The sequence below is a fragment of the Podarcis vaucheri genome (genome assembly GCF_965113315.1).
Source record: "Podarcis vaucheri genome assembly, chromosome: 4".
In the NCBI taxonomy this organism is placed as follows: Eukaryota; Metazoa; Chordata; class Lepidosauria; order Squamata; family Lacertidae; genus Podarcis; species Podarcis vaucheri.
This window is the reverse complement of record NC_138762.1, coordinates 8,448,823-8,476,576: the sequence shown is the minus strand read 5'-3', so window position 1 is coordinate 8,476,576 and position 27,754 is coordinate 8,448,823. Positions and strand designations below refer to the sequence as shown.

The window sequence follows — 27,754 nt, the reverse complement described above, 5'->3', positions numbered from 1 at the left end:
AGAAAATAGTTAAGGGAAATAAGAGCAGAAAGAGGAAGACAGCCTTCCAGACTGAAACCGTCTCCCCTCAAGTCTCATTAAATGCCCAAACATTCAGGAAGGACATGTGGCTCACCCCCCACTTCAAAGTTCTCCACGCAGATTGCGTGCTCTTTTTGGTAGCCCTCATTCCTATGGAATAAGCCCTTCCAGAGTCTCTGGCATTGCATTCCCTGCAACCCCTTCCCGCATGAAACATTAATTCCCCACTGGGTGAAAACTGCAGCTCCACCTGCAACTATAGTGGTTGTCGAACGTATTCCGTTCCAGAAGACTGTTCGACTTCTGAAACGTTCGACAATCCCGGGTACAAAGTCAATGGAGAAAATTGAAAGGGGAAAAAACGCAGCGGAAGCCGTTCGACCTCCGAGCCACATTCGAAAACAGAAGCAATTGCTTCCGGGTTTTCGGCGCTCGAAAACTGAAACATTAGGCTTCCAAGATGCTTGAAAACTGAGGTACAGTGGTGCCTCGCAAGACGAAAAGAATCCGTTCTGTGATTCTCTTCGTCTAGTGGTTTTTTCGTCTTGCGAAGCAAGCCCATTGACGGATTAGCGGCTTTTAGCGGCTTATCTGCTGATCGGATCAGCTGATATGCGGCTTAGCGGCTCAGAAAAAGGGGGGAGGGGGAAAAAAACCAGCAGGAACTCGCAAGACATTGTCGTCTTGCGAAGCAAGCCCATAGGAGATTCGTTTTGCGAAGCACCTCCAAAACGGAAAACTCTTTCGCCTAGCGAGTTTTCCGTCTTGCGAGGCATTCGTTTTGCGGGGCACCACTGTACCACTGTATAATACTGCAAGCTGCCCTGTGATCCTCAGATGAAGGGTGGTATAGAAATTTAAACTACAGCAAGTGCTGGCAACTGTTTTCCAAACAATGGGAATGCCTGGTGAAGTTTGTGATGGTTGTGGAGTCTGCTTGGGAAAGCCACAGGGTCTGAAAAGGTCGTCCTTTTGCTTGTAACCATCAACACTGAGGAGGAATGAAGCTTCCGTTGATTTTCAGCAAGTGTTGATTTCATTGAGGTTTCATCACAGAAAGAAGTATCACCCATCTCCTGAAGCTCTGAAAGCCTGGGTATCCCTCTCAAGTGTGACTGAGAACTAGCCTTCCGGTTTGCTCTCTTTTCTCCTCCCTCCCCAACCTCTTTTCCTTCTGTGTTGTGTGTTTTAGAGTGTAAGCCTGAGGACAGAATCTACATTATTACTGATCTTTGTAAGTTTGATCTGGGAGGCTTTTTGCAGGGGGGAACACATCTAATTAAGGGAAAACAAGCTAAAAAGCTTTGTATGCTGTGGGTAATACGACACACATGTGGCAATAGAAGCAAGGACCTTTGAACCTTTGTCTTCCAGCTCTGCAGGTCGTGTTAACCCACCATATCATAAATGCCTCCTTTATCAGTCTGATCAGAACAAACAATTCACACAGCCATGACTAGAACTAACAATTCAGAAGGGCTGGAAGGTGATTAAAGTGGCTATCAGTAGCCAGGGGAGAGGAATGACAAGCAAAGTGCCTCTGACCAAAGTTCTCCTTAGCCCATTCAGAAATCCGCAGCTACCTACATTCTAGAAGAGGCACGGTTACAAGTGCACTCTGATCTCGCCTTACTTTAGAAGACTGAACTCTGTCGACTAAAGCTGACGTCTGACATTAACCTATTGGGCAATAACGACAATGTCACTAGGGTTTTGGGGTAAATAAATTCATGAAGGGTTATCATGCCTTTTCTGCTCTGCTACCCTCGTCAGAGAAAAAGCTGTACTCGCTGCCTTGTGGGACATCTTTGGGTAAATCCTACACAAATCTAGAGTGCAGTCCCTAGGATGGCATCTGCTTTCCTTTGTACCATCTCAACGGGGGGGGGGGCATGTCTTGTCATCTGGGCAGCCCAGAACCTCCAAAAACACTGCCCAGGCGTGCATCCTGGGGAGGGTCACTTCTATGCTACCAAAGCAGTAAAAAGATGGAACTCAGCAATCACAAATTACTGGTCTCTGCAGCCACAGCAGACGCTGTGATTCTCCAGTTCGACTTCAACCCCATAGTCCACTCCATAGTCTCTCAAGACAGACGGATGCCAACAACCTTCATCAGGGTCTCAGTGGGACCAGAAAGCGGGTTTTCTTATACTTTCCCCCACAGCCACCTGTGATTGACAACTGAACTAATGGACTTTCCTTCACACCGTACGGCCTGGTCGACCCAATCACTGGGTTTGAGGTCAAGTGGCAATTTCCCTGCAAAGCAAACTGACTCGTGAACTCTGGTTTGGGGGACTTTGGGCTTACCTCAGTTGCTTCAGCTAGCTGGCAGGGATCGTTTTCAGTGGGCACACCTGCACATTGTGCACTGCAATTCCAAGTTAAAACGCTCAACCCAAGCTTCTGATAATCCCCACCTCGAGTCTCTTCTGAAGAGCTCTCTTTTTGTACTTGTACTTCCCCAATTCAGAAGGCTATGCTTTCTTCAATCCCATGGACCTTGACACCCACTCTCCTTCTTAATCCACAGGCTGAAAATGCTGGGCTGAAAAGGATACTGTCTTCTCTGCTTTTGTCCTGCGTGCTTTCCATCCCAGGCAAGGCAGCAGCCACACGTCGGAAAAGCTAGAAAGGGTGAGGGGGTTGGGGCAGAAGAAAACAGAAGGAGTAAATCAGAAACACAAAAAACAATTCAAGAGGGAGGCATCTGTTGCAATACGTGCAGCTGCACTGGGAAAGGGTCCTGTGCTCAAAGACTCCCAAGGCCACATTGCAAGCCTGTGATTCTGCACAGGGCAAAAGAATGTCATACATGCCTCCCCCACAACTTACCATATTTTTTGCTCCATAAGACACACTTTTTCCCTCCTAAAAAGTAAGGGGAAATGTCTGTGCGTCTTACGGAGTGAATGCACTGGACGATAGAGGGATCCCTTGGCTGCCGCTGCAGTCGCAAGCTGAGGGATGCCTCCGCAGCCGGAGCCATGGCTCCAGTCCGTCACTCGCTGTGAAACCAGCAGAGCAAGAGCCGCTGACGCGCTCTGCGCAGCTCTCACTTTTGTTGCTTTAAAGCGAGAGCTGCGAAGAGCGTGTCAGCGGCTCTTGCTCTGCTGGCTTCACAGCGAGGCGGGAGGAGGGACGGAGGGGAGCAAGCAAAGTGAGAGCCGCTTACATGGCTTCTGTCCCGCTTTGCACAGCTCTCACTTTGCCCATCCCTCCTCCCGCCTCGCAGTAAAGCAAGCAAAGCACCTGTCCCGGTTGCTCCGGCATCGCCGCGCTTTACACGCTCTGTGCAGAATATTTTTTTTCCTTGCTTTCCTCCTCTAAAAACTAGGTGCGTCTTATGGAGGGAAAAATACAGTATCTGTTTTGCATCCAGGCAAAAAGAGGTGCCTAGCACATACCATCATGATGAAACTTCAGTGCACCTCCTTCTCAATGGGAGAGGAGGGCAACTGCTCATCAGTGAATTCAAGACAATTTTGTTTAACCAGGAAGTTGCTCTAAAGGTCAAGATGTCCTCAGGATGCAAGTAATTGGGCATTTAAGGGCAGTGCTAATACAGACACACATAACCAGGGGTGGGCAGCACAGAGTTTCTTGGGCGACACCCGTATTTCAAAACTCAGTTTTCAAAAAACAAGATGAGAAAGCTTTGACCTCTCATTCTCAAAGAGGCCATCAAAAGAACAATGTTTGAATGTTTAGGGAAGCTTTTAATGTTTGATGTATCACAGTATTTTAATACAGTGGTGCCTCGCAAGACGAAAAGAATTTGTTCCGCGAGTCTTTTCGTCTTGCGATGTTTTTCGTCTTGCAAAGCACGGTCCGTCGCAACTGCGCCTCTTCAAGCGGCTTAAAAAAAAAAGCGCAAGACGTTTTCGTCTTGCAAAGCAAGCCCATAGGGAAATTCGTCTAGCGAAGCAACGCAAAACCGAAAAACCCTTTCGTCTAGCGAGTTTTTCGTCTTGCGAGGCATTCGTCTTGCGGGGCACCACTGTATTCTTTTGGAAGCCGCCCAGAGTGGCGGGGTATAAATAATAAATTATTATTATTATTATTTGAAAGCAGCAAACCACCTCACCACTAGGATTCCCAAATCTTTCACCCCCAAGCTCTTTCCATGTGCAGCTTCTACTCTGGTTAATGGCCTGTGGCATCTCAATCTGCGCTCTGAGGTTTGGCCCAATATTCCATTTCATGGGATTATTCTTGCTCTGGGGAAAACCAGTGGGTTAATCATACTGAGTAATCCAAGGGTGGTGGGGAATACTGAAAAGGCCTGAACACACCTTGGTCTGTATCTTCCTATGCTCATCCCAACGTCACAGCTTCCGCTGCCTGCCTGAACAAAGGACTCCAAGGCCCTGGCGGTGTGTTTAAGTGATTATATTACCCCTAGCTCCTTTCTCCTGCTGACTGTGCTAGAGGGCTCCCCTTTGCAGTATTTAAAGACCATACTTTTTTCTTTAGGAAATCTTTTTTAAAAACGGAGTCACTTGACAGAAACCAATTGGATTACTGCATTTAAATCCAGCTGCTGACAACAGGCGTTTTAAAATACAGTAATCACTTCTTTATATTTAAGATGGGAACAAAATTATGTCCTGAGCAAGGTTGTCCACCAAAATTACCAAACTAAAGAGAGGGAATTGGCAAGCAAGTCAAGTCAAAGTGGATTTACCAGTCAGAGCATGCAAGAGTAAATCCAATTAGGGAAACGTTACAAAAAGCCAGAAAGCTGCATAAGGAATTCGCAGTCTTCACACTCCAATGTTCCTTTGCTAATGTTTAGTGCCTATTTTATTTGTCTCCTAGGGCTACGGATTTCTATGCAGCACAAAGCAATGCCACTGTGACAGGACGGAGGTGCAGCCTCATCTTTCAACATGAACCTGGACATCATTTAGTGTTGCATCCTCTGTCAATATCCAAAAAACCAGGATCCCTGCCTCCCCAGCTTTTCAACGGATCTCCCAACCCAGTTTTCTCCAAGACTTGCAGCAGGTATAGGGGCTTGCAACCCTTTCTTGGCAGCTGTGAGATCTTTAAACCAATAAACCCCTGGGAAGTCAGGTTCCATCCCAAGGGGACACAAGGCATGCAAGCACACCCAGCCCAGAACATACACCTACCAAAACTCCAGAAGAATTATGTACAGTGGTACCTTGGTTCTCAAACGCTTTGGTACTCAAGCAATTTGGAAACCAAACACTGCAAACCCGGTAGTAAGTGTTCCGGTTTGCAAACTTTTTTCAGAAGCCGAACATGCTCCGTTTTGAGTGTTACGCTGAGATCTGTCCGTTTCTGCTATTTGTTTTGCGTTTTTGTTTCTGCGGCTCTTTTAGTGTGTGTGTGTGTGTGTGTGTGTGTGTGTGAGAGAGAGAGAGAGAGAGAGAGAGAGAGAGAGACTGGGTGGAACCCAGTTCAGCTACTGATTGACTGATTGTGTGACGGCAGTACATTGCTTATTGCTTTCATTTTATGGATCAATAGTCTCGTTAGATAGCAAAATTCATGTTAAAATCCTGTTTTAGGGGTTGTTTTTAAAAGTCTGGAACAGATTTATTATTATTATTATTAACACAATTTGCATTACTTTCTATGGGAAAGAGCACCTTGGTTTCGGAACGCTTTGGTTTTGGAACGGACCTCCAGAACGGATTAAGTTTGAGATCCAAGGTACCACTGTATTCAGTTTTATTTTACCTGTTAAGTTTATCTGCCACTCTTAACCCCACCCCATTCCCAGCCAATAGTCTATGCTAAGGGCCAGTTCATAAAATTCTTTCAGCATTTGGGTGGACCTAACTCTGGCATAGTTGAGCACACTGGAGGAAATAGTTGTTTTGACTGTGTTACTGTGGGACGACTGACTACTTGACAAAGCAATCCAACATCCAATGAATCCAAAACAGCATTCTGATGAAAGCGGGGAATGTTCTGCAAACTGATCTCAAGTTTTCTATCGTGACTGCAGTTATTCAAGCTGAAAACATGACTTTACTCCTTTAGTCCAAGAATATACCCCACTCCCCAAAATTTGGGGTGCTGCCTCCCCACCACTTACCTGTTTTACATTGTATCCTGCTTTTGCGCTAGTTTCAATAAACATTACATTCAGCTCTTTGGCTTTCCTCTCCCCTTCTTCAATAGATACTTGCCTGGAGAAAGAGGGAACACACTGACCAAGATGACATTACAGGCACCTGCAACCTTGACTGCCTACCCATCCTGCAGCCGCCTCCATCCCCAAAAGCATTTACAGAACCGCTACCAGCTTCCACATTTTAGGTGGTCCAAGACATTAACATGAACAAGGAAGACCTGCATTTTTATAGCACTGTCAATGCACTTAAAAAGTAACCCAACAAGGGAGACAGCCCCCTGTGCCCTCAATAACTCAAGGATTGAATACTTTTGCAGATTTTTACACAGTTAACAAGGGACGCATATTTCAGGAAGGGTTGAGGACTTGGTGGGCTAAGCCAAAAACTTCAGTGAAGAGGTGGGTGTTGCGCTAGTGTTTGGAGGAAGGCTGGGAGTGACACCAGGCCACTCTGAGAGAGCAAGGGAGAAAGAGCAAATGCCTTTTAAGGGAGCAGGGAGTGAAAAGATGAATCATTTCTCTAGGAATCTTCCTAACTCTCTGGAGGAGGTTTGCCCTCTTCAAGAGTGCTCCTTGGAACTGTCAATTCATATCCCACACCTCTTTTTGGCTGTAAGCGGTACATGAATCATCGTGAGTTAACCTCTTAATACCATATGTTTCTCTTGAGATCATCTCTACTGCTCCATTACATTTCTCCTTTTGAACATCCTAATATTGGGTGGGGTGGGGGAAGGAGCATGTGAGTTCAAGATGCACTGATGTTATGATTTCCATATTTTCCAGGCTTCAGCTCCTCAGGCCTCCAATTACAGCCCTATACCTGTGGAGCTGCGTACAGCCCAGGGGCCAAATCATACACCGCCCTATACTGTCGCACAGCACAGACTCTCTCAATATAAAAGCCGGTCGGATTGGCCACAACGGCAAGGAATGAGCTGCCTTACCTCTTGTCTGCTAGATCTGTTTTGTTCCCTACTAGCATTATGATGACGTCGCTACCTCTTTCCGTTCTGACGTCGTCAATCCATTTTGTGGTTTGCTGGAATGAGTTTACATCTAGGAAGGAAAAGTAAACAAGCAGGGGAAAGTCACCTTACAACATTCCCATCACTCTCAAAGCACCTGCGCGTGGTGCACCAGGTTGTCACCTGTGCCAGAGGTTAATTAAGATTTTGGTGTGTCGAAAACTACAGGCGGGGTGGTGCAGAGATGACGGGTTCTGCACAGGGCCGGCCTCTCATATAAGGAGCAGGTTTGCAGCTTGGGGGTAACTCCTGGGTCCAACCCTGACACTGGAGGATCAGGTCTTTGTCCAGATATAGCTGGTTTGCCAGCTATGCCCCCTTTGGGACAGAAGGGACTTGGCCCCTGGACTCCATGCTCTAGTAGTGGTTCTCAAAGGCTGTGGCAGGCTGGGTAATTCCCTGAAGTTTGGGCCACAGTGGTAGTCAAAAAGGGCCTTGTGTCCGATCTGGCTAGTTACAGACCAATTAATTTGCCAGCTGCAATTAGCAAATTATGTGCAAAGCATCTTCACAATAAGCTAGTTGATTGGATAACTGATGAAGCTATTCTTGCCGAACAGCAAGCAGGATTTAGGCAAGGCAGATCCACTATAGACCATGTACTAGCCCATTTTATAGATAAGTACCGTATTTTTCGCACCATAGGGCGCACCGGACCATAGGGCGCACCCAGTTTTTAGGGGGGGAAATCCAGAAAAAAATCTTTTTCCCCCCCAGCCCCAAAGAGCAGCGTACAGGGTGCGCACAACCTCTCCCTGCCGGAGGGGTTGCGCGCAGCTATGGAGCAAGCCAAGTTTTGGCTTCCCCTTTAGCCCCATGCAGCCTCTCCTTGCCGGGAGACGCTGCGCAGGGCTAAAGAAGCCATAGCCCCGTGCAGCCTCTCCTTGCGGAGGGGCTGCGCGCAGCTATGGAAGAAGGCAAGGCAGCGAGCGGGATGGATCCCGCTCGCTGTTTTGCCTTCCCCTTTAGCCCCGCGCAGCGTCTCCGCAAGGAGAGGCTGCACGGGGCTATGGGAGAAGGCAAGGCAGCAAGCGGGATGGATCCCGCTCGCTGTTCTGCCTTCCCCTTTAGCCCCGCGCAGCGTCTCCGCAAGGAGAGGCTGCACGGGGCTATGGGAGAAGGCAAGGCAGCAAGCGGGATGGATCCCGCTCGCTGTTCTGCCTTCCCCTTTAGCCCCGCGCAGCGTCTCCGCAAGGAGAGGCTGCACGGGGCTATGGGAGAAGGCAAGGCAGCAAGCGGGATGGATCCCGCTCGCTGTTCTGCCTTCCCCTTTAGCCCCGCGCAGCATCTCCGCAAGGAGAGGCTGCACGGGGCTATGGGAGAAGGCAAGGCAGCAAGCGGGATGGATCCCGCTCGCTGTTTTGCCTTCCCCTTTAGCCCCGCGCAGTGTCTCCTTGCCGGGAGACGCTGCGCAGGGCTTTCCTGGCTTTTCTGGGAGGTGGGGGAATTCCCCCACCTCCCGCAAAACCGGCAGAAGCCGCGCGCACTTTAAAAGGGCTGCACGGCTTCTCCTGGCTTTCCTGGGAGGGGGGAGAAGGGACTGATGCGGCCAGTCAGTCCCTTCTCCCTCCTGTGGAAAAGCCCGCAAGAGCGCACGGAGCTTGTGTGCGGCTCTTGGGGGCTTTTCCCGTCTGCGTCCCCCCCTGCATTCGCTCCATAGGACGCACACACATTTTCCCTTGCTTTTTAGGAGGGAAAAAGTGCGTCCTATGGTGCGAAAAATACGGTATGTTAGGAAACCAGGTGGTGTGCTACACACAGCTTTCATTGATCTGAAAGCTGCATTTGAGTCAATCTCTCGAATAAGGATGTGGGATAAGTTGAACTCTTCAAGTATAGGGTGTGACAGGACAGGATGGCAAGTGTGGTTGGAAGGTTCAAGGACAATCAAAGGAAAATTTAAAGATTTCAGTTTAGCATAGTATAATATAGTATCAAAATATTTTTTTATTTATTTGCAGAATGTGGATAGGTATCGTTTCAAAATGAGAGCAAGAGCATAAAGTGATACTGCAAGCTCACGCCTCTCATTGCGTTTGTATGCATACTTTCATATGAAAGAGGCTCGTATATAATTATATTTTGGGAGTGATTCGTGTTCTTATGTAGCTGCATTGTTTTATACGTTCTGGATGTTCCATGATCATATTACAAAGTGTGTTCTATGTTATAACTCAAGCTCTGCTAGCGGATGTTTCTTTTCCTTTTCCAATGTATTTCTTATCAATTAGACATCTGAAGGCAGCCCTTTTTAGGGAAGCTTTTAATGTTTAATAGATTATTGTATTTTAATATTCCGTTGGAAGACGCCCAGAGTGGGTGGGGAAACCCAGCCAGTTGGGCGGGGTATAAATAAAAAAATAAATTATTATTTTAATATTATTAATATTATTATTTAAAATGGCCTGGTGTGAGGGAAAAAATTATTCTGAAAGTGAGTCCCAGAGAAAAAAGTTTGAGAGCCCTGCTTTAGACACTTCTAGACTGGATTATTGCAGTGGGGCTAGCCTTGAAGACTACTTCAAAACTTTTTATTTTTTCAAAATGCCGTTAATTGTTTCAAAATGGCTGGAGTTCTGTTTAGATCTCACATAATATCTTAGAGGGGGTTTTTCCTCTGGTGGCAGATGACAGAATCTATGACACCACGAGACCAGTGTAAAACCAAATCAAATAAAGGTTTTATTACAAAACAACAAACAGCAAAGCTTGTGGGTGTTTCAATCAGCCCAAAGCTTACAGAAACAGTTCTTAAAGGTACAAAAGTTTTTACTGTTTCTTTGCAGAATGACTCCCAACATAATACCCATTTCAAAAGAACTGCGCTGGTTGTCAAGTTTGTCTCTGGGCTCAGTTCAGGGTGCTCACGTGATAATTTAAAGCTCTAAATGACTCAGGTTCAAATATTGCAAAGACTGCTTCCTTCTCTACAGACCCTCTTGGGTGTTTGGCTCAGCGGAGGAGGCCCTCTTAGTAGTTCTGCCATCCACAACAGCTGGGGGAAGGGAGGTGGCCTGTGAGCGGGCACCCCCAGTAGCCCCTAAGCCGTGGAACTCTATCCCCACAAGGGTGCATCTGGCAACCTCCCTATAATGTTTTTGGTGAATACTAAATATTCACCACTTCACCATGACCTCTGACACCTGGGGTCCCACACTATTTCTGTGATTGCAAGTTGTTTTAAATTGTTTTCAGTGCTGCATTTAAAATGGCTGTACAGTGGTGCCTCGCAAAACGAAAAGAATCCGTTCTGTCATTCTCTTCGTCTAGCGGTTTTTTCGTCTTGCGAAGCAAGCCCATTGACGGATTAGCGGATTAGCGCTATTAGCGTCTTATCTGCTGATCGGATCAGCTGATAAGTGGCTTAGCGGCTTAGAAAAAAGGGGGGAAGGGAAAAAACTAGCAGGAACTCGCAAGACATTGTCGTCTTGCAAAGCAAGCCCATAGGAGATTCGTATTGCGAAGCACCTCCAAAACGGAAAACTCTTTCGTCTAGCGAGTTTTCAGTCTTGCGAGGCATTCGTCTTGCGGGACACCACTGTACCTCTCCCTGTGACCTTAGGGAGAAGGGTGTGTAAATTATTATTAGTAGTAGTAGTAGCAGCAGCAGAAGTAATATTGTCAGCACGTCCAGTGGAAGTGGGCCTGAAGTGACAGAAAAACAACATGTATTATCTCCTAGAAAAGAGCTTCTTCAAACTGCATTACAGGGAACCTCTGTAAAAAAAGAAAAAGGGGGGGGGGAGACCTGCTAGTTCCTTCCACTGCCCCAGTTCAGAGATGGATAACCCTATGGAAGAGAGAGAATGAATCAAATCTATTTGCATGGAGCTTTCTTGGGACATAGGCTAAGAAAGCAAATAGGAGAAAAATAAAACCATGTAGCCTTTCCATGTAGCCTTTTATCCACCTCATGGCTGAGGTGGATAAAAAAGGGGCAGACTCAGCACTCTGCCTCCTGGGCCATCCAACAGGGCAGGTGGCAAGTCAGGTTGGCATTCATATGGATGCACAGAGACTATAAACCATATCCTATTACTTACTTAAACTGTAACCTAAAAGGTAAAGGGACCCCTGACCATTAGGTCCAGTCGTGGCCGACTCTGGAGTTGTGGCACTCATCTCGCTTTATTGACCGAGGGAGCCGGTGTCATGTGCCCAGCATGACTAAGCCACTTCTGGCGAACCAGAGCAGCGCACAGAAACGCCGTTTACCTTCCCACCAGAGCAGTGCCTATTTATCTGCTTTCACTTTGATGTGCTTTCAAACTGCTAGGTTGGCAGGAGCAGGGACCGAGCAACGGGAGCTCACCCCGTCATGGAGATTCGAACCGCCGACCTTCTGATCAGCAAGTCCTATGCTCTGTGGTTTAACCCACAGCACCACCTGCGTCCCTAAACTGCGACCTACTCTCCCATTAATACATGCTTGATTCACAGTCTGTAGGCCCCCATAAAAGGATGGTCACGGACCTCAGCTTTAAAAAAAAAGGAATTTGTACTGCCAACTTCCTTATTTGTTAATTTGCATTGTTGAGAAAATTACTCCAGAATAGCTGAGCTATGGAGTTCATACAAATTAAACTGGGCAGAGAACAAAACCAGGAATATTTCTGTATGCTTGTTATCTGCATGTTTCTTGGGGGGGGGTAGAAATAATACCAGCCTTTCGGTGTTTCTCTCTGAAAAATTTGCATGTAGGTCTGGAGAGAATGAAGCAAAACGTAGCCCTGAACTTCGTTTTATCTAACCTTTCTCCACCCAAAAAGTCAGGAGAGAAGGGGGGCTTGAAAGTAGTCGGGCATGGAAGAACATTGTCACACCCTGCACAGAATGACAATTGCACATGAGTGGTTGAAAGTAGGATTGCAACAGCCTTGCTGCTGCTCGTGGATTTATCTTTCTCAGTCCTTTTTGGGTACATTTTTATTTCCTAGCAAACAGTGGCTGCTGAGGCAGCTCACAGCAGTTGAAATCCAACGCAAGCAACAGTTAAATCCAAGACGAAAATAGGCTCAGTCCTGGCATGATATTTCTTGGCAATGTTTGGGGGTAGTCAGCTGCAGAGAGCCTGAACAATTCTTCATCTGACGAGAACTGAGCCCATTCCCCAGTTGTGAGCAAGAGAGGCGCTAAGTGTTAAAACTGCTTCCGCTGCAGAGATTCCATTGGCCTACTTCCACCCGGGGTTATCTGAGGCCGGCTGCTTCCCTAGACTTAAAAACAGAGGAAGTTCACTCAGCCGACGTGGACTTAAATAGCAAATATTGAGCAAGGAATGACACGTATGCTCAAGAGTTTGGGGCAGGGGGAGTGATTGCCTGAACAACAGTTTGCATCCTAAAATAAATTAATGGAAGAAATAGCTTCCCCCCACGCCCCACTAAAGCCCTTCTTGAGGGCTAGGAAACGTACCTAAACAAATGAGTTGGGGGGCTTGGAAGAGGAGGAGATGGGGAGATTTCATTCCAAGAAATTTCTTGCGTTGGCTTACCTTAAAAATAATTAACAAACATGAGGTGTTTGTTTTTTAAATTTTCAATAAAGTGGTTTTTTTTTGGGGGGGGATGCCTATCTAAGTATCCAAGGCAAGCATGCCTTGGATGGCCTCAGGTGATTTAGAGCGTGGTGCTGATAATGCCAAGGTTGCAGGTTCGATCCTATATGGGACTACTGCATATTCCTGCACTGCAGGGGGTTGGACTAGATCAGGGGTGGCCAACTCCAGAGAGACTGCAATCTACTTTCAAAATTAAAATCTGGCAGTGCTCTACCCCCATTTTTTAGGAGTTCAGGTCAAAGTTGTTGAGCTTTTTTGGGGGAGGGGGGAACAGAAGCAGCCACTAACTTTACAATCACCAGCCAGATGACAGCAGCCTCTGTTTCTAAACTCCAGCTTCCCTTCTGTAACAATAGAGGCCGGTGCAGGGAGAGGGGCCAGAGCCAGAAGGGATTGACCAGTAGATCGCGATCGATGTGTTGGACATCCCTGGACTAGATCATGGGTAGGCAAACTACCCTGGGAAGTTTTTAACGTGTGATATTTTACTGTATTTTTGGTTTTTATGGAAGCCGCCCAGAGTGGCTGGGGAGGCCCAGCCAGATGGGCGGGGTATAAATAATAAATTATTATTATTATTATTATTAACTAGGGCCCGTGGACTGGATGCGGCCCAATCACCTTCTCAATCCGGCCCGTGGACAGTCTGGGAATCAGTGTGTTTTTACATGAGTAGAATGTGCCATTTTATTTAAAATGCATCTCTGTGTTATTTGTGGGGCCTGCCTGGTGTTTTTACATGAGTAGAAGGTGTGCTTTTATTTAAAATGCATCTCTGGGTTATTTGTGGGGCATAGGAATTCGTTCACATTTTTTTTCTTCAAAATATAGTCTGCCCCCCCGCACAAGGTCTTGAGGGTCAGTGGACCGGCCCCCTGCAGAAAAAGATTGCTGATCTTTGGACTAGATAATCCTCAGGATTCCTTCCAACCCTACAATTTTATGATTCTATAATCAGAACCCAAAGAACTTTAGTTGTAGCCATTCAAGAGAAGTCTGGCTGGTTAAATAACATACATTTTGCTTTTTTTTATCTTCGAATGCCAACAATTCTGATTCCATCTGTTTGTTCCACACAGGATGATTTGAGATGAAGCTGCAAAAAGTTTGGTTCTCTTGCAACTTAAGTCGTTTTTGTTTTTGTAATTTAAAAAATGCTTTGCTTGTGTTTTTCATTTGTCATGTGAAGATAAGGTGGTTTTTTTTTAAAAAAAAATAGTTCTTAAAGATGTACATACCTCGGTTGGAAATGAAAGAGCAAAACTGATTAGGAAAGAAAGAAATGTGGCACATGAGAGGGGTGTGTGTCACAATCCTGGGAGCTCACCCCCAGCTATTAGGAGAAGCAGAGAAGCAATCAGCAGGTGACTTCAGTGGAGAAGCTCAGTTTGAGAATTACAGTTTGCAGAAGCCAAACACATGACAGTGACACCCACAGAACAGCAGATAACTAAGATGGCGATGAGGTCAGCTTGCTTTTCAGGAATTCTGGGCACACAGGGTGGGGGGTGGGGGAAGAGAAGTGAAAAATGGAACAGAAAAGAGGTAGAGGTTTTGCTTCAAGGGTGAAAACCCTAGCACACCTTTGGGCAAACGTACCACGGTCCACTCAAGAAGAGAATCTTGCAGATATAATGCTGTGTATAGGAGACAGTGCTTAAAATTTAGAACATCAGGAGTGCCAGGGGTCTCGCTTGTGAAGCCTGGAGGAGCTCCTCTTTGAAGTCCCCAGTGTGCACGTTAATTTTGTGTGGCCAGCAGTGAGGAAATGCTTTCTGCACGTGCTCAAAGACACTCTTCATCAATGCACATTGCAGGTGCACGCTCCGGCTAGCTGCAAGGTTCGGCTCAAGTGAATCCAATTCAAAACATGTCCCTACACACAAGACGTTTGAAAAACAATAGAAAGTCTCCCACTTGAAGCTCCAAGCCAGAAAATTTTCATGCCACAATGAGGAACAAGCAGGTGAAAGTGGTATGGCATGCACAGCTAGGCTTGAAGATGTGTGTGTGTGCATAGATGTGAGAAAGAAAGAGAAAGAGGGGGGGAGGGAGAGCAGAGAGTACCAGAAATGCAGAAATTTCCCCCCCACTCACTTGTGATATCATAAACAACAACTGCAACAGTGGAGTCACGAATGTAGCTAGGAATCAAGCTCCTGAACCGCTCTTGACCTGCTGTGTCCCACAATTGCAACCGTACCTAACGGAAATCAAGTCAAAACAAGCAAGAAAAAAAACAAAGTCAAAGCCAGAGCAAAATATACCTACTTGTGATATCGTAAACTACTACAGCAGCGGCAGAGTCACGGATGTAACTGGGAATGAGGCTACGGAAACGTTCCTGACCCGCAGTATCCCACAGCTGCAACCTGATCTGTGGGATGGGAGAAAATTAAAAAAAAAAGCCAAACTGCCACTAAAAATGAATCCATTTTTGACTGCTTTTTTTTTAAAAAAAAGAACAAAAAAGCGAAGTAAAAATGATATAAAACTCATGCATGGAAGGAACCGCTTTAGGGTTGCGAGCGGAAGCAGAAGGGCGGGACTTTTCAGCGGCTCGCCCATTCTGGCAGGCAGGGAACAGATTGCGCAGCTGCCAATCATCAGAGGGCAGCGCCAATCTGCAGCTTTCCTTCACAGGCAGTAGAAGTGGGTGTCTTGCTGCAGCTTGCAGGGGAAGGTTTAGAAGCATTCCCTCCGCAGAGGGACCCTCTCTTGTGCCAAGGGCACGGTGGCCGAAAGATCAGACCAAATCGGATCTTTCATGAGGAACCAGTGGCTGTAAACAATCAGCTGAGCAGTGATCAAATGGGTTTCATCAGCAAAGCCAATCGCCAGCCAGCGGCCATGTAGAGAGAATCATTTTGGTTAAAAAGATCATGTCAAAACACAAAGAAACCAGCATTCATAGCGGACATTCACATAAAGCGATCTGGCAATACCCCAGAAAGGAACGGGGCTTGGGACAGTGAGAAGCCTAGGATCATCAGGGGCACCCACACTGCTGGACGCTGGTCTAGTGCTACAAGTAAATTCCATTTAGATTCCATGAACATCACCTCTGCCAATACATTTCCTAATACACCAGCCTGGGGGAAAGCAACTGCCATGTTAAGAGATGGAACCAAGAGGTGGCAAACAGTGGGGTTGCCTTTTAACTTTGTAGTATCTGAGAGCAGGCAAGCTCCCCTGCTTTTTGGTTAAAACGTTTTTGTTCTCGTGGGTCCTTGGGTATTGGGAGAGTATCACTGCTGTTTCATTCTCAGATGTGAGAGGCAATTATGTGCTGGTCAAAGTACTGTTTAACAAACTTCATTATTAAGTTATGTGTCTGGCATTATTTATTATGCACAGCATCCTGCATCCTTTGGGTGAAGGAACAAGAAATAAGTGATATAAACCAACCAACTTGTGAAGCCCAAATCAGCTCGCCTTGTGTTGTATCTGCCTTCTGCTTCCCACTTGAAAGGGGCATGGGTCTGAAGGCACAAAACGTAGCATCTTTGGCTCCATCACAGAAGATGGGTTATAATGAGATAACTTAAAAGGCAATATATATCCGCTGCCACAGTGTTGTTGCAAGGATTAAAAACAATGTACAATAAAATTAAAAACCGGAAAGCTCTGTGTGTGTGTGTGTGTGTGTGTGTGTGTGTGTGTGTGTTTGTGTTTTTAAAGGGACAGCATCCTTTTGTGACAGCCAAATTTGAGCTTCTAAATCAGGCATCCAGCCCCTCTCTTTTATGGCTGTCTGTGATGGTTAGGACCTGTGTTAGGAGGGTGAAGGAACTGCTTTTTAACAGTTCATGTTTTGATATTATGCTTTGAGGCTCTTGAATATAGCAACCAATAAGCTTAAGAAATAAATAATACAATAACAATACAGTGGTGCCCCGCAAGACGAATGCCTCTCAAGACGGAAAACTCGCTAGACGAAAGAGTTTTCCGTTTTGGAGGTGCTTCGCAAAATGAATCTCCTATGAGCTTGCTTCGCAAGACGACAATGTCTTGCGAGTTCCTGCTGGTTCCCCCCCCCTTTTTCTAAGCCGCTAAGCCGCTTATCAGCTGATCCGATCAGCAGATAAGCCGCTAAAAGCCGCTAATAGCGCTAATAGCGCTAATCCGTCAATGGGCTTGCTTCGCAAGACGAAAAAACCGCTAGACGAAGAGAATCACAGAACGGATTCTTTTCGTCTTGCGAGGCACCACTGTAAAATGTTATTCCTTACAAGCAGCTCTGATTGCTTGGGTTGAAGAAAGAGCAGCAGATATTGCAAATAAAGAAAAACAGATGTAGGGAGAAGAGGACCACTTTTCCATTATGTTCAGTGACAGACCTGGAAAATGCAAACGTCTGCATCCTCCTGGCTCAGCAGTGGGGAAGCTGTGGGGCTTCCAGATGTTGCTGGATTACAACTCCCATCATCCCTAGACATGGACATGCTACCCAATGATGGGAACTGGAGTCCAACATCTGGAGGTCGCAGGTTCCCCCTCCCTGTCTCAGCCCAAGAACAGACCTTACTTATTCTGCATCTCTAATTATGGTAGTAAGGCAGCTTTTGCTCACTGTGTTAATTGCTAGCTGGCTTAAACGAGTTTATCTGCAAAGCAAACAAAAAGCCAATCTGTAGAAAAATGCCCCATAAAATCTACAAGTGTTCCACTGAGATCTAGGTTTGTGTTTTCACATAAAGTCTGTTCTACAGCAGTGTGATCTAATTGTAAGCCCCCAAATGCACATTGAACCATACATTTTTCAAGCCAGTGTAGACATGCCGTATGGCATTCTGAAGAGTTTGCACTGACAGGGACATCTCCAGCCATGACCCAATACAGACATGGTTGGAACGCCAGGCTGCTCTCGCATTTGGACCTAAGTTCCATTTAGATTGCGAATGTGCTTCCTGGACTAGAGTAGTCCAGTTACTACAAAAGTCTTACTCACTGTGCGATCTTCCAGGTACATGGTTTTTGATAAGAAGTCAATGCCAATAGTTGCCTGCAAAACAAAGTTTTCATCAGTGAGCAAATACGTTACTTTTTCTTAGGTTGCTTAGGTCGTGTTCCCCAAAACCAAAGATCTACCCTGCCATTTGGAAAGGACAAAAATACCTCATATATTGGCCACAATGCCGAGGCCACTTATTCCTACAATACTGAACAATGGGGGGGGGGGAGAGACACTCATTTCTGATCTCACGTAAACGCCCAGCAATAATCTACAAGGATGCAATCACAATAATCCATGGATCATGAAATTTACCCATTGGAACTGCTCGGAAAAGACTTGAACTTTCCTTTAAAAAGCATGATCAGACACGCACATGCAACAAGGGAGGGCAAACAGTTATAAAGGATTTCCCAAAGGGGAGTGTCCCCAAAAGTGAAGATCCTCCTATGTTTTTCTGCCTCCACAAAAACCATTTCAAAGGTTACAGCACAAGTAGTGTGTTATGTGCCATACAGGAGATGGATGTGATCTGGCCCCTGCTCAGAGTATTTAGAAGAATAGAGCTAGCAAGGGAGAAGTGAAGGAAACCATGTGGTGGTAAAGCTGGAGTGCTTTGGGAAAGCTATACTGATGAAGGTAATTTTAGACCTGAGAGAGGGAAGGTGGTGGGGGGAAAGAAAGGAGCAGCAGGCAATGTTTCTTCCAGCCATATTGACTTTCGTGCAGAAGACTATACTCAACACCCTATCTGGGAAAGGACAGGAAAGGTCTCTTCCCCACTGAAAATTAGCTTGGGAGGGGTGGGTGGCGGGGAGACCAATGCAACAGGATTCACCTTCTTTCATAGCAACTTTGGGTGCTAATAATTCACGCCATTCCATTTTAGGTTTTCCAGATGGGCCATGGAAGCTTCTTGAACACACTTAAAAGTCTGGTCATTTCCAGCTAATTTCATTTCCAGCATTTCATTACGGAAGTTCTAAACACATCCAAAGCTCCACCTATTTGCCAAATCCAGCTGAACAAACAGCTGTTCCAAAATGGGTGTATCTACATCACAAACTTTTAAACTACTTTAACAAGTCAAACCCTCTTCCAGAGAAGCCTGGGAACTATACTTCTGCATGGGATCCAACAGAATTCTCAGCGACCTCTCCAAAAGACAATTCTCATGAATCTGATACGTTATTTGCCCAGATACGTCTCCAAGACTGCTGCTGAAGAAGACAAGCCAACAAAGAGTAGTCAATATAGCTATAGCAACTGTTTTTCTTTTGTATGCTCAACAAGTCTGCTTTAAGATTTGAACAGGATCCCAGGCACATAGGTTCCCCATTATATGACTGACTGCTAATCTGCCCTTTCTCATGACTTTTAATATATCCCTGTGTCTCCACCAAACACCACTGCAGCATTCCATTCTGCCAAATGTGGTATCTCTTTGGAATTAAGCAAATGAAGGGTGGGATTCACTAAAAATATACACGGTGGTCAAAATGATATGGCCCCGCACGGCTTTCTAGACAAATAGACATTTCTATGCTTGCCAAAGCAGCAAAATTTGGTCTTCGACAAGGAGTATATGCGTGTTTGCAGAGATTCATATATAAAAATTTGAGACTATTTACAAAGCATGGAAAAAACCTGCGCACACTGTTAGCAATTAAAAATGGAGCCTTTTGCTCTCCGTGCTATGAGAAGCCTCCTCTACAAAATGTGCCATTTCATCTCCTTCAGTTTTTCTGACACTCAGTAGGAAATGCTGCACTGATTTGCAAGTCTGTTCCAATGTTCTCCTGAAGGCGGTTTATTAATAATAACTGGCAGGCAACAGCTAAAGTCCTGCACAGCAGCTAGCAGGCACATGCACCACATACACACACAACAAATTTAAAATACAATCTTCTTAATTTTTCTAGTGACTGACAACAGTATGAGGGTTATTCTGTCTAGGTGCTGAGCAACACTGACTTGCTTGCTGTCTTATTTCCACCACCAAACCCTAGAGAGCCCCAGGCTGGTGAGAAGCCTTTCAGACATAGCTTTTTATCAGGAAGGAGCAGCTAAGCTAGCAGAATCTCCCAAGGGGAAAATGAAGGAGAACAACAAACAGAAGCCCATTCCCACCTGGTCTAGACAAGAAAGAACAGCGCCCAATCCCAGCTTCTGATATAGAGGTCAGACCTTTATTGCATCCACCGAGGACTAACTGCCTCTAATGAAAACTGAAAAGAAACAGTGACCATTTCCTGGACTCCAAGTTTACTTTCACATCTATCAAAGCAAGGGGCATTTCTGCACAGTCAATAACATCATCTGTCCACCTGTTCCCTTTTCCATGTAATAAGATCTTAAGTTCCAAGGCATGGCAAGTCTAAAGGTTTTAAGTTGAGGTTGGATGTCCCCCTCAAAGAGTTTGCAACTTATGAGGCAGTCTGCTCTGCCATGGAACATCCTGTACCATAAGCAAGAGTTTCTCAAGTTTTGTCTAAAGCCCTTTTCTTGTAATTGGGACCCAAAGCAACAGAAAGCAAATTTGTGCCATCATCTAAGCGATAGCCACTTAAAATCTGAAGATGGCTATTGCCTCTTAATAGTCTCCTGAACACAGCTCATTAAATAATTTTGCCCTTTAAGCCATTAATATGCTGGCCAGGGAAACTGGGATCTTTTTCCATGAAGGTGAAGAGAAAGTGAGACAAACATCTGCTTGACTGAATATCCTAAGGCATGGGGATTGGCCTAAAATCATATATTGCTCTAAGACTCCAAGTATTCTATGGGACCAACATAGCAAAACGGACAAGATTGCTTCCTGCATGAATTCTGACAAGTCACCTGTCCTTTTTTAACCACATTACCTCATCATCTTCTTGGTGGCAGCACCCCAATTATAGAACACTCCCATGAGATATTTGATTAGAACCCAGATTAAAAGTCTTCAGGTATAAGATAAATTCATTTTTATTTATACAGGCCTTTGGGTCTTAGAAGGAGGTACCTCCCAAAATTACTAGGGCTGTAAGTGACTGTTGCTGCTGATCTGTATAAATTTCACTGTAATTTCATGGTTTAATTATTGTTTTATTACTATACTGTTTGCTTTCGGTAATTTTATATTGATAGCCACCCTGTTTGAAGGAAGAGAACAATATTAAAAAATACATAAAATAAACCCGTCCCTCATTTGAGAAGTGCAGAAATGCAAACCACCTATTCTCCCTACTAGTGGCTTAATTTATAAAATTCATAATCACAGCATTCACATTTCAACCCTTATGGCTATTAAAATCATTTATACAGTGAAGGCTTGGAAGCCACAGGGAAGGCCTTAGTACCTGCCTATACAGTTCCTGAACCGTCTCCCATGATTGCTTTTCTCCACTATGGCTAGACATAGATGCTGCCCTGTTCTATATTTCATCTTCACTAAGCATTCTCTGAAGATCTCATATTTGGTAGCAGTAAAAGTTTCTTACAAATTATGCAAATTCAGGTGAAGTTTGCGCAATTCATTATGCGCACACAACAGGAGCTCCCCCTTGGGTAAAGGTGGTTTTCCCTCTCCCTAGATAGGAAAAACACACAGGGCTGGCAATTATGGTTGCAGAGCAATCTGAGCATGTGCTGTACAGGCAGGAGCTAATGTTAAGACTCGAATCAGAGGGACAAAGACAGTTAAGCGAGCCTTATAAGTAACTGTTCTGCAGATGCTTCTCTCCTTTCACATTGCTGCTCTCTCCCTACCACGCCCCCCCCCCAGACAGAGCTGCCTTTTCCCAGCTACCAAAGATACTGCTGCCTGTCTCAATCTCTCCTTTCCCCACCCCTATTAAAAGGAGGGGGGCCACAGAGACAGTGTGCTCTACTAGATTAGCAGACAGGAAAAGCAAGGGGTGGACGGGCACACAAATCCAACAGAACTGCTCTGTAACCATTCAGACCAGAAAACATAACCAGGGTGGTGCTGGAAGGATGGGCAGATGCAATTCAGGGCCAAATTATACTCGCCCAGTGCAAATCAAGGCAAAGTAAAATACAGGGTAGAGTCTGTCCACCAGAGATGCCTTGCAGTTTCAAGCTTTTAGTCATTCACTTTACAATTGGTTCGTTCATTATACCAAGATTCCTTTCCATGGAGATAGCCCTATTATTATAGGGTCAAAGATCGAAGCCAAAATCTAGGGCACATGCTCCACAGAGAAAAAGCAGACTGAAAGAGGACCATGAGAAAGACAGATGATTACATAAAAGAACTGCTTCAACGGCTCTGTAATTATAGTGGCCGGAAATGGAAAGGATGTTTGCTCCACTGGGAGGCTTGAGGCCTCTCCAAGTCGTCCTGTGCCACGAAAGCTTTGCCAAATCTGCTGACCCAACAGGAATTTCTCTTTGGCCATTAGGTCAAGTGTTGCTCACGTTGCAGGAAAGACTAATTCGTAACTGGAAGGAAATATGTTAAGAACTACCCTTACAGATTATTTTAAATTAGGGGGGAAAGCACCCCCAAAGTGTGTTTAGCGAGCAGCCCACATGCAGAGGGACTTCTTAAGCCCTGCATGGGGGGTTTCCTTGGTGACTTAAGGTGTATTTGGAGATGGGATTCTCAGGAGCACCTTGCTGCCCAATACTTGCAATGCGTGCAGTTGCTCTCTTAGTGACGTCTGGGCTCAATCCTAGAAGCTAGACTCACTCAACTGCAGGTTGCAGAGAGTATTTCCTCACCAAGGACAACCAACAATATCAAGTGTACGAAGCCCGAATACCACACGCTACCCCTACATAGAAAGTAAAGGTTAAGGTAAAGGGACCCCTGACCATTAGGTCCAGTCGTGGCCGACTCTGGGGTTGCGGCGCTCATCTCGCTTTATTGGCCGAGGTAACTGGCGTACAGCTTCCGGGTCATGTGGCCAGCATGACTAAGCTGCTTCTGGCGAACCAGAGCAGCGCACAGAAATCCTGTTTACCTTCCCGCTGGAGCAGTACCTATTTATCGACTTGCACTTTGACGTGCTTTTGAACTGCTAGGTTGGCAGGAGCAGGGACTGAGTAAAGGCAGCTCACCCCATTGCGGGGATTCGAACCACCAACCTTCTGGTTGGCAAGCCCTAGGCTCTGTGGTTTAACCCACAGTGCCACTTGTATCCCACACATAAGATAGTAGGCATGTGAATTTACTGTGTGTGTACCCTGCACCCCATAGTCACCTTTGACTGGTCTTAACCGTCCAGGGGTCCTTTACCTTTACCTTTCCTGATTTATAAGGCAAATCAGCATGATCTGGGTAAATTCTTATGTCTGAGCTGGATCAAGCTGTTAACAAGGTGTCTCGTGGCAGATCAGGGACTCCCTAAGCTTCCAAGTGGCTTTGGTTATCCAAACAAAATGTACAGCGATTTTTTTCTCCCCCTTTGAAAAAGTAAACCAATCTCCCAGCGCACAAATTATTATTTTTAAAAGCAAGTGGAAGGGGTCTATTGTCTCCCAGCTGTACAGTGTTAAAATCACATGAAAGTCTCTATTATTGGGAACCCACATTGGATAAATCCCTGCGTTATGTAATTTGACATTTGTAAATCATGAAACAAATACTGTCTTACCTGGTAGGTGTTGTCAAAGCTGTCGTACATGAACCTGGTGATCAAAGAGGTCTTCCCCACTGGAAGACAAAATTGAGAGAGTATTAGTCACATCCAAAAAATGCATTCCAGGTGTTACACTTAAGTTGTAGCAGAAGATTGGCATATAATCAAACCCACAAAGAGGAAAACCGTTCAGTACAGATAGCATTTGAGAGTGAAGATGCTTCAGGAGGGCGAGGCAACACCAGATTAGAGCAAGAGACTACAAAAAGTTACTAGCTTTACTCTTTTTTTACCATCTTGTGGTTGCCTAGAACCTCAAAGGCGTAGGGTTCTTAGATGCCGTTTTTCGGGGGGGGACGACAATATTTGACATATTCTATAAAAGTATTTATATACAGTGCCACTCATAAAATCTCAAGGTGTGCACAATATAAAATATCATAAAACCAGACAAAATATACTGTTATCTACTCAGTATATTCAAACAGGGGAAAATATATAACAAGATCTTAAATTATAAGCTCTTACATTAGGATTGTTATAAAAGACTATCATTTGCAAAACCTTTAAAGTACATTTCATCCACGTTTTCCAAGATTTTGATCTGTGAGTTTCACGAAGCTCATTTCAGCCGACAAAATGACTATTTGTGTGGCTCATATTGGACACACTTCCCTATAAGGTGACAAAAGGATCTCTTTCATATGAATGTCTTCAAGTACTGGGATCTCACCATTTCAATTCAGTGAGGACTGTTAATGTGCAAGATTGCAGAAGTGATAGCACAATGAAGTACCTTTCCTGAGATTATAAGAATCAACAATAGCCGCTTCCTGCTGTGTCTGTAATTAAAGAGAAGCAGTGGGCTCAGTTCTTAATATGCACAGATTTACATAATGCAAGAACACCCACTCAAAAGTTCGAGTACAGTATTCAGAGGAATGGGACCTGAAGATTCGGTGTCACAATACATTCCTATGTTCAAAGCACTCCACCCTTTGTAACAGAATACCAGCCAGTAGAGCAAACAAGTAATGAAAGCTGCACTGTTACTAGCATTTACTCTCACTGTATTAGAAGGGCATTACAGCCTAGGAGGACCCAAGAGGAGTGTACTGGATCAGGCCAGCGGCCCATCTATGTTACATTCAATCTCACCTTCTGTGGGAGGAAATTCAATATATGAATCCCTGTGGACCCACGTGTGTGGGTGAACAACAAAAGAATTGGTGGGGTGCTTGGATTCAAAACATGGGGCTAGCAAAAAGAGAGCCCCAGTGGCAAAGTATTAAACTCATAACAATAAGCGGCACTATAAAGCGTTAGGAATACAGGTTGCTAAACCTTTTTATGCCGTCGAGCTTCTAGCTCTCTTGCAATCTGCAGGCCACACACTGTTAAGTTTAAAACGTTTCACTTGCAGACTCAAGGTATCAGTCATGCATTGTTCCGTGCAGCAACACAGGTAGTACAGGCAGAAAACCCTGGGGTAGAAAATACAGAATATAGTTCCAAACCAGTGCTCAAAGTTTGGGAGCAAGCTTTCACATGCTATCCAAAGGAGAGGGTTGTGCCTAGCTGAGTCTGTCTAGCAATACAATTCTATTTTCCTCTACCCTTTCATGCACTAATTAGTGGTCCTGTGTATACAGTCATACTTCATGTTACGTTTGCTTCAGGTTTAGCGTTTTCAGGTTGCATCCCGTGGCGACCTGAAAGTACCGGAATGGGTTTCGCTGCTCACGCAGACGCGCAAAATGATGTCATGCACATGCGCAGAAGCAGCGAATCACAACCCACACATGCGCAGACGCAGGTTGCGTTTTTTTCAGGTTGCAAACGGGCCTCTGGAACAGATCCCGTTCGCAACCAGAGGTACCATTGTAGTTACATTTGTCTGCAATCTCTCACACCCAACGGGTACACAGGAATACCATTCAACATTCGTTATATGCTATCATTAAGAAAACCTAATACAGTGGTGCCCCGCAAGACGAATGCCTCGCAAGATGGAAAACCCGCTAGACGAAAGGGTTTTCCGTTTTTGAGCTGCTTCGCAAGACGAATTTCCCTATGCGCTTGCTTCGCAAGACGAAAACGTCTTGCGAGTGTTCCGATTTTTTTTCGCTTTCCCCCCTTTTTCTAAGCCGCTAAGCCGCTAATAGCCTTTTAGCCGCTAAGCCGCTAAGCCTTTAATAGCTGCTAAACCGCTAATAGCGCTAATCCGCTAATAGGGTTGCTTCGCAAGACGAAAAAACCGCTAGACGAAGAGACTCGCGGAATGGATTATTTTCGTCTTGCGAGGCACCACTGTACAGCAGTGGCATTCTGCGCCTAGGGACTGTAATCAACAGTAGGACAGGCTTGCAACAAAGAATTCCCAGGTCTGATCACCAGCATAGCCAGATGGAGCTGGGGAAAGGTGGCTTCCTAAGTGCCTGGAATTGCTGGATCAGTGGTTTTCCAAAATCCTACCATCAGAGAATCAATGTAAGAAAAGGGCTTGTATATGCAGGAATCCTTGCATAGCTGCCATGAAACCAACGTATGTTGCAGCAGGGCATTCTGGGAGTGATCTTGAGTCTACACTTGAGGTTACAGGGAAACAGGCAGAGGGTCTTCTTGGTAGTGGCACCCACCTGTGGAACACCCTCCCATCAGATGTCAAGGAGATAAGTAACTATGCAACCTTTAGAAGACATCCGGGTGTTTTTTGTGCTTGATGCTTTATTATGTTTCTGGATATTTTGGAAGCCACCCAGAGTGGCTGGGGCAAGCCACTCCGATGGGTGGGGTACAAATAATAAAATAAAATAATTAAAGTAAAATAAAAATAATAAGATGCTCTCTGAAAGCAAAAGTGCCTGGAAACTTAATGAATGCCAAGATTGTGGATTCTAATGAATACTGTTGCTGAAATCAGAGTGTGTTTTCAGCATGGCCAAACCAAAAGCTAGAAGGCAGTTAAGGTGTGTTTTATTCTGTAAGAAACTATTTCTATTGTTTGTTATGGAAAGCAAGCTTCATTTTACTACCACTATTCTGAGTGCTCTTTCGTGTTCCTTTAGAGGTCTGCCAACAATCTTGGGGGTTCGCAGGTCAGGTTTCATAAAATACTTAAACTTTTATTAAACTTTCTCAGTTGGTGCTTAGTTTCAAACAGCCATTCAGCCTGCTACCTTAACTGATTTCTGCTACTCTGTTACCTACTGCGAGGGCTTTGTTTTAGTTCTATTTAATGAAATTTAATGAAAAATTTCTTTCCCTAGAAAAGATTCAAGGAAAATTCAAAGAAAGGCTTTACATAAAACAAGATGTATCTTTCAAAAAGACCCTTTCTTACAAACCCCAAAGGACTAAGCTAAATTAATGTATGTTAACTACTGGAGATAAAGCTAGCATACAGAATATTTAAGAGAGTCCAAAAAAGTAGTGGCTGAGCATGGAGGTACTTCTGACTCCACAGGCCAGAACCCAGCTTGTGCAAGGCTAATCTTTGCAAAAGCAGATATTTTTCCACTTCCCCATCTAATCATTAGACAGAGGGGGAAACAAGAGTAGAAAGGTAGAAAGCAGTGGTGTCCAAAAAATTTTTTCAAAGAGGGCCAGATTTGATGAAGTGAAGGGCCGTGAGGGCCGACCCAAAGGCCGACCAAAGTCGTTGAGCTTTTTTTTTTTTTTTTTTTTTTTTAGGATTTTACCCTGAAGTTGAGTTGTTGAGTTTCTTTTAGGATTTTACCCTAGGAAATGAACTGCCACAGGGCCCGGATAAACCGACCAGTGGTAGAAAGGATACAATGCCCAGCTACGTTTGCCCCACTCTTTCCAGGCACAGATGTAGGCTTCAAAGCTCTTCAGTGCTCAGTTGGAACAAATTTGGGTTTTCTGCAGTTTGCCATTTGCTCCGATCGAGTTCTGAAGAGCGGGTTTTTGCAGGAAAACTCCAGAGCAAAAAGAGGGGGAGAGGGTGTCTGGATAAAGAGCTTTAAAGTGCATACCATGCCTGGTAAGGTAAGTGTGGATAAGCCCGAAATGGAAATTTAAACCTGGTTCCCAGCTCTGCCTAAATCTCACAGCAGCCAATGCATACACAACAGGATAGCCTATGGAACAGCTCTTTCACATCAGCTAAGCACATCAAGTACTGAGTGGAAGGTTCAATGTCTAAATATCAGACATTTAAGAGTATATTTCTGAAAGCTAGCAAGGAAAGCTAAAACAGCTATTTCTAGCGGGAGCAGCTGCTCACATGGATTCAAGCAGCCAGGAACATCATGTACTGCTAGGAGAGCAGGAGGGGAGTCTACTGCCTCAGTCGTCGTTCAGTGGCTTGCATGTGCAATGGTGAGCTTTTAGGCAAATGTTCACACAAAATGGTGACATCTCATAATTCTGCACACCAGTCAAATTAAAATGTAAGGAAATGTGGCAATTAGCCAGTGGCTTGAGGAAAAGAAAGGTCCTGTCTTGGCAAGGAATTTGGTCGCA

At 45.1% G+C, this 27,754-nt stretch overlaps 1 protein-coding gene across 3 annotated transcripts in view; it reads right to left on the bottom strand.

Moving 5' to 3' along the window:
* The window catches only part of RAB6A (RAB6A, member RAS oncogene family), a 63,182-nt gene that overhangs the window by 2,173 nt on the left and 33,255 nt on the right, over nucleotides 1-27,754 (bottom strand). The window contains exons 2-8 of one of the 3 annotated variants that reach the window (XM_082219621.1): nucleotides 23,282-23,340; nucleotides 17,676-17,729; nucleotides 14,988-15,101; nucleotides 14,822-14,927; nucleotides 7,084-7,195; nucleotides 6,098-6,191; nucleotides 2,586-2,652 (exon numbers count right to left, since the gene is read on the bottom strand). In XM_082219621.1, the coding sequence (XP_082075747.1) occupies nucleotides 2,586-2,652; nucleotides 6,098-6,191; nucleotides 7,084-7,195; nucleotides 14,822-14,927; nucleotides 14,988-15,101; nucleotides 17,676-17,729; nucleotides 23,282-23,340 (606 nt within the window). The remainder of the gene's footprint in view (nucleotides 1-2,585; nucleotides 2,653-6,097; nucleotides 6,192-7,083; nucleotides 7,196-14,821; nucleotides 14,928-14,987; nucleotides 15,102-17,675; nucleotides 17,730-23,281; nucleotides 23,341-27,754) is intronic. The other 2 variants (XM_082219620.1, XM_082219619.1) reach the window with 2 other exon arrangements.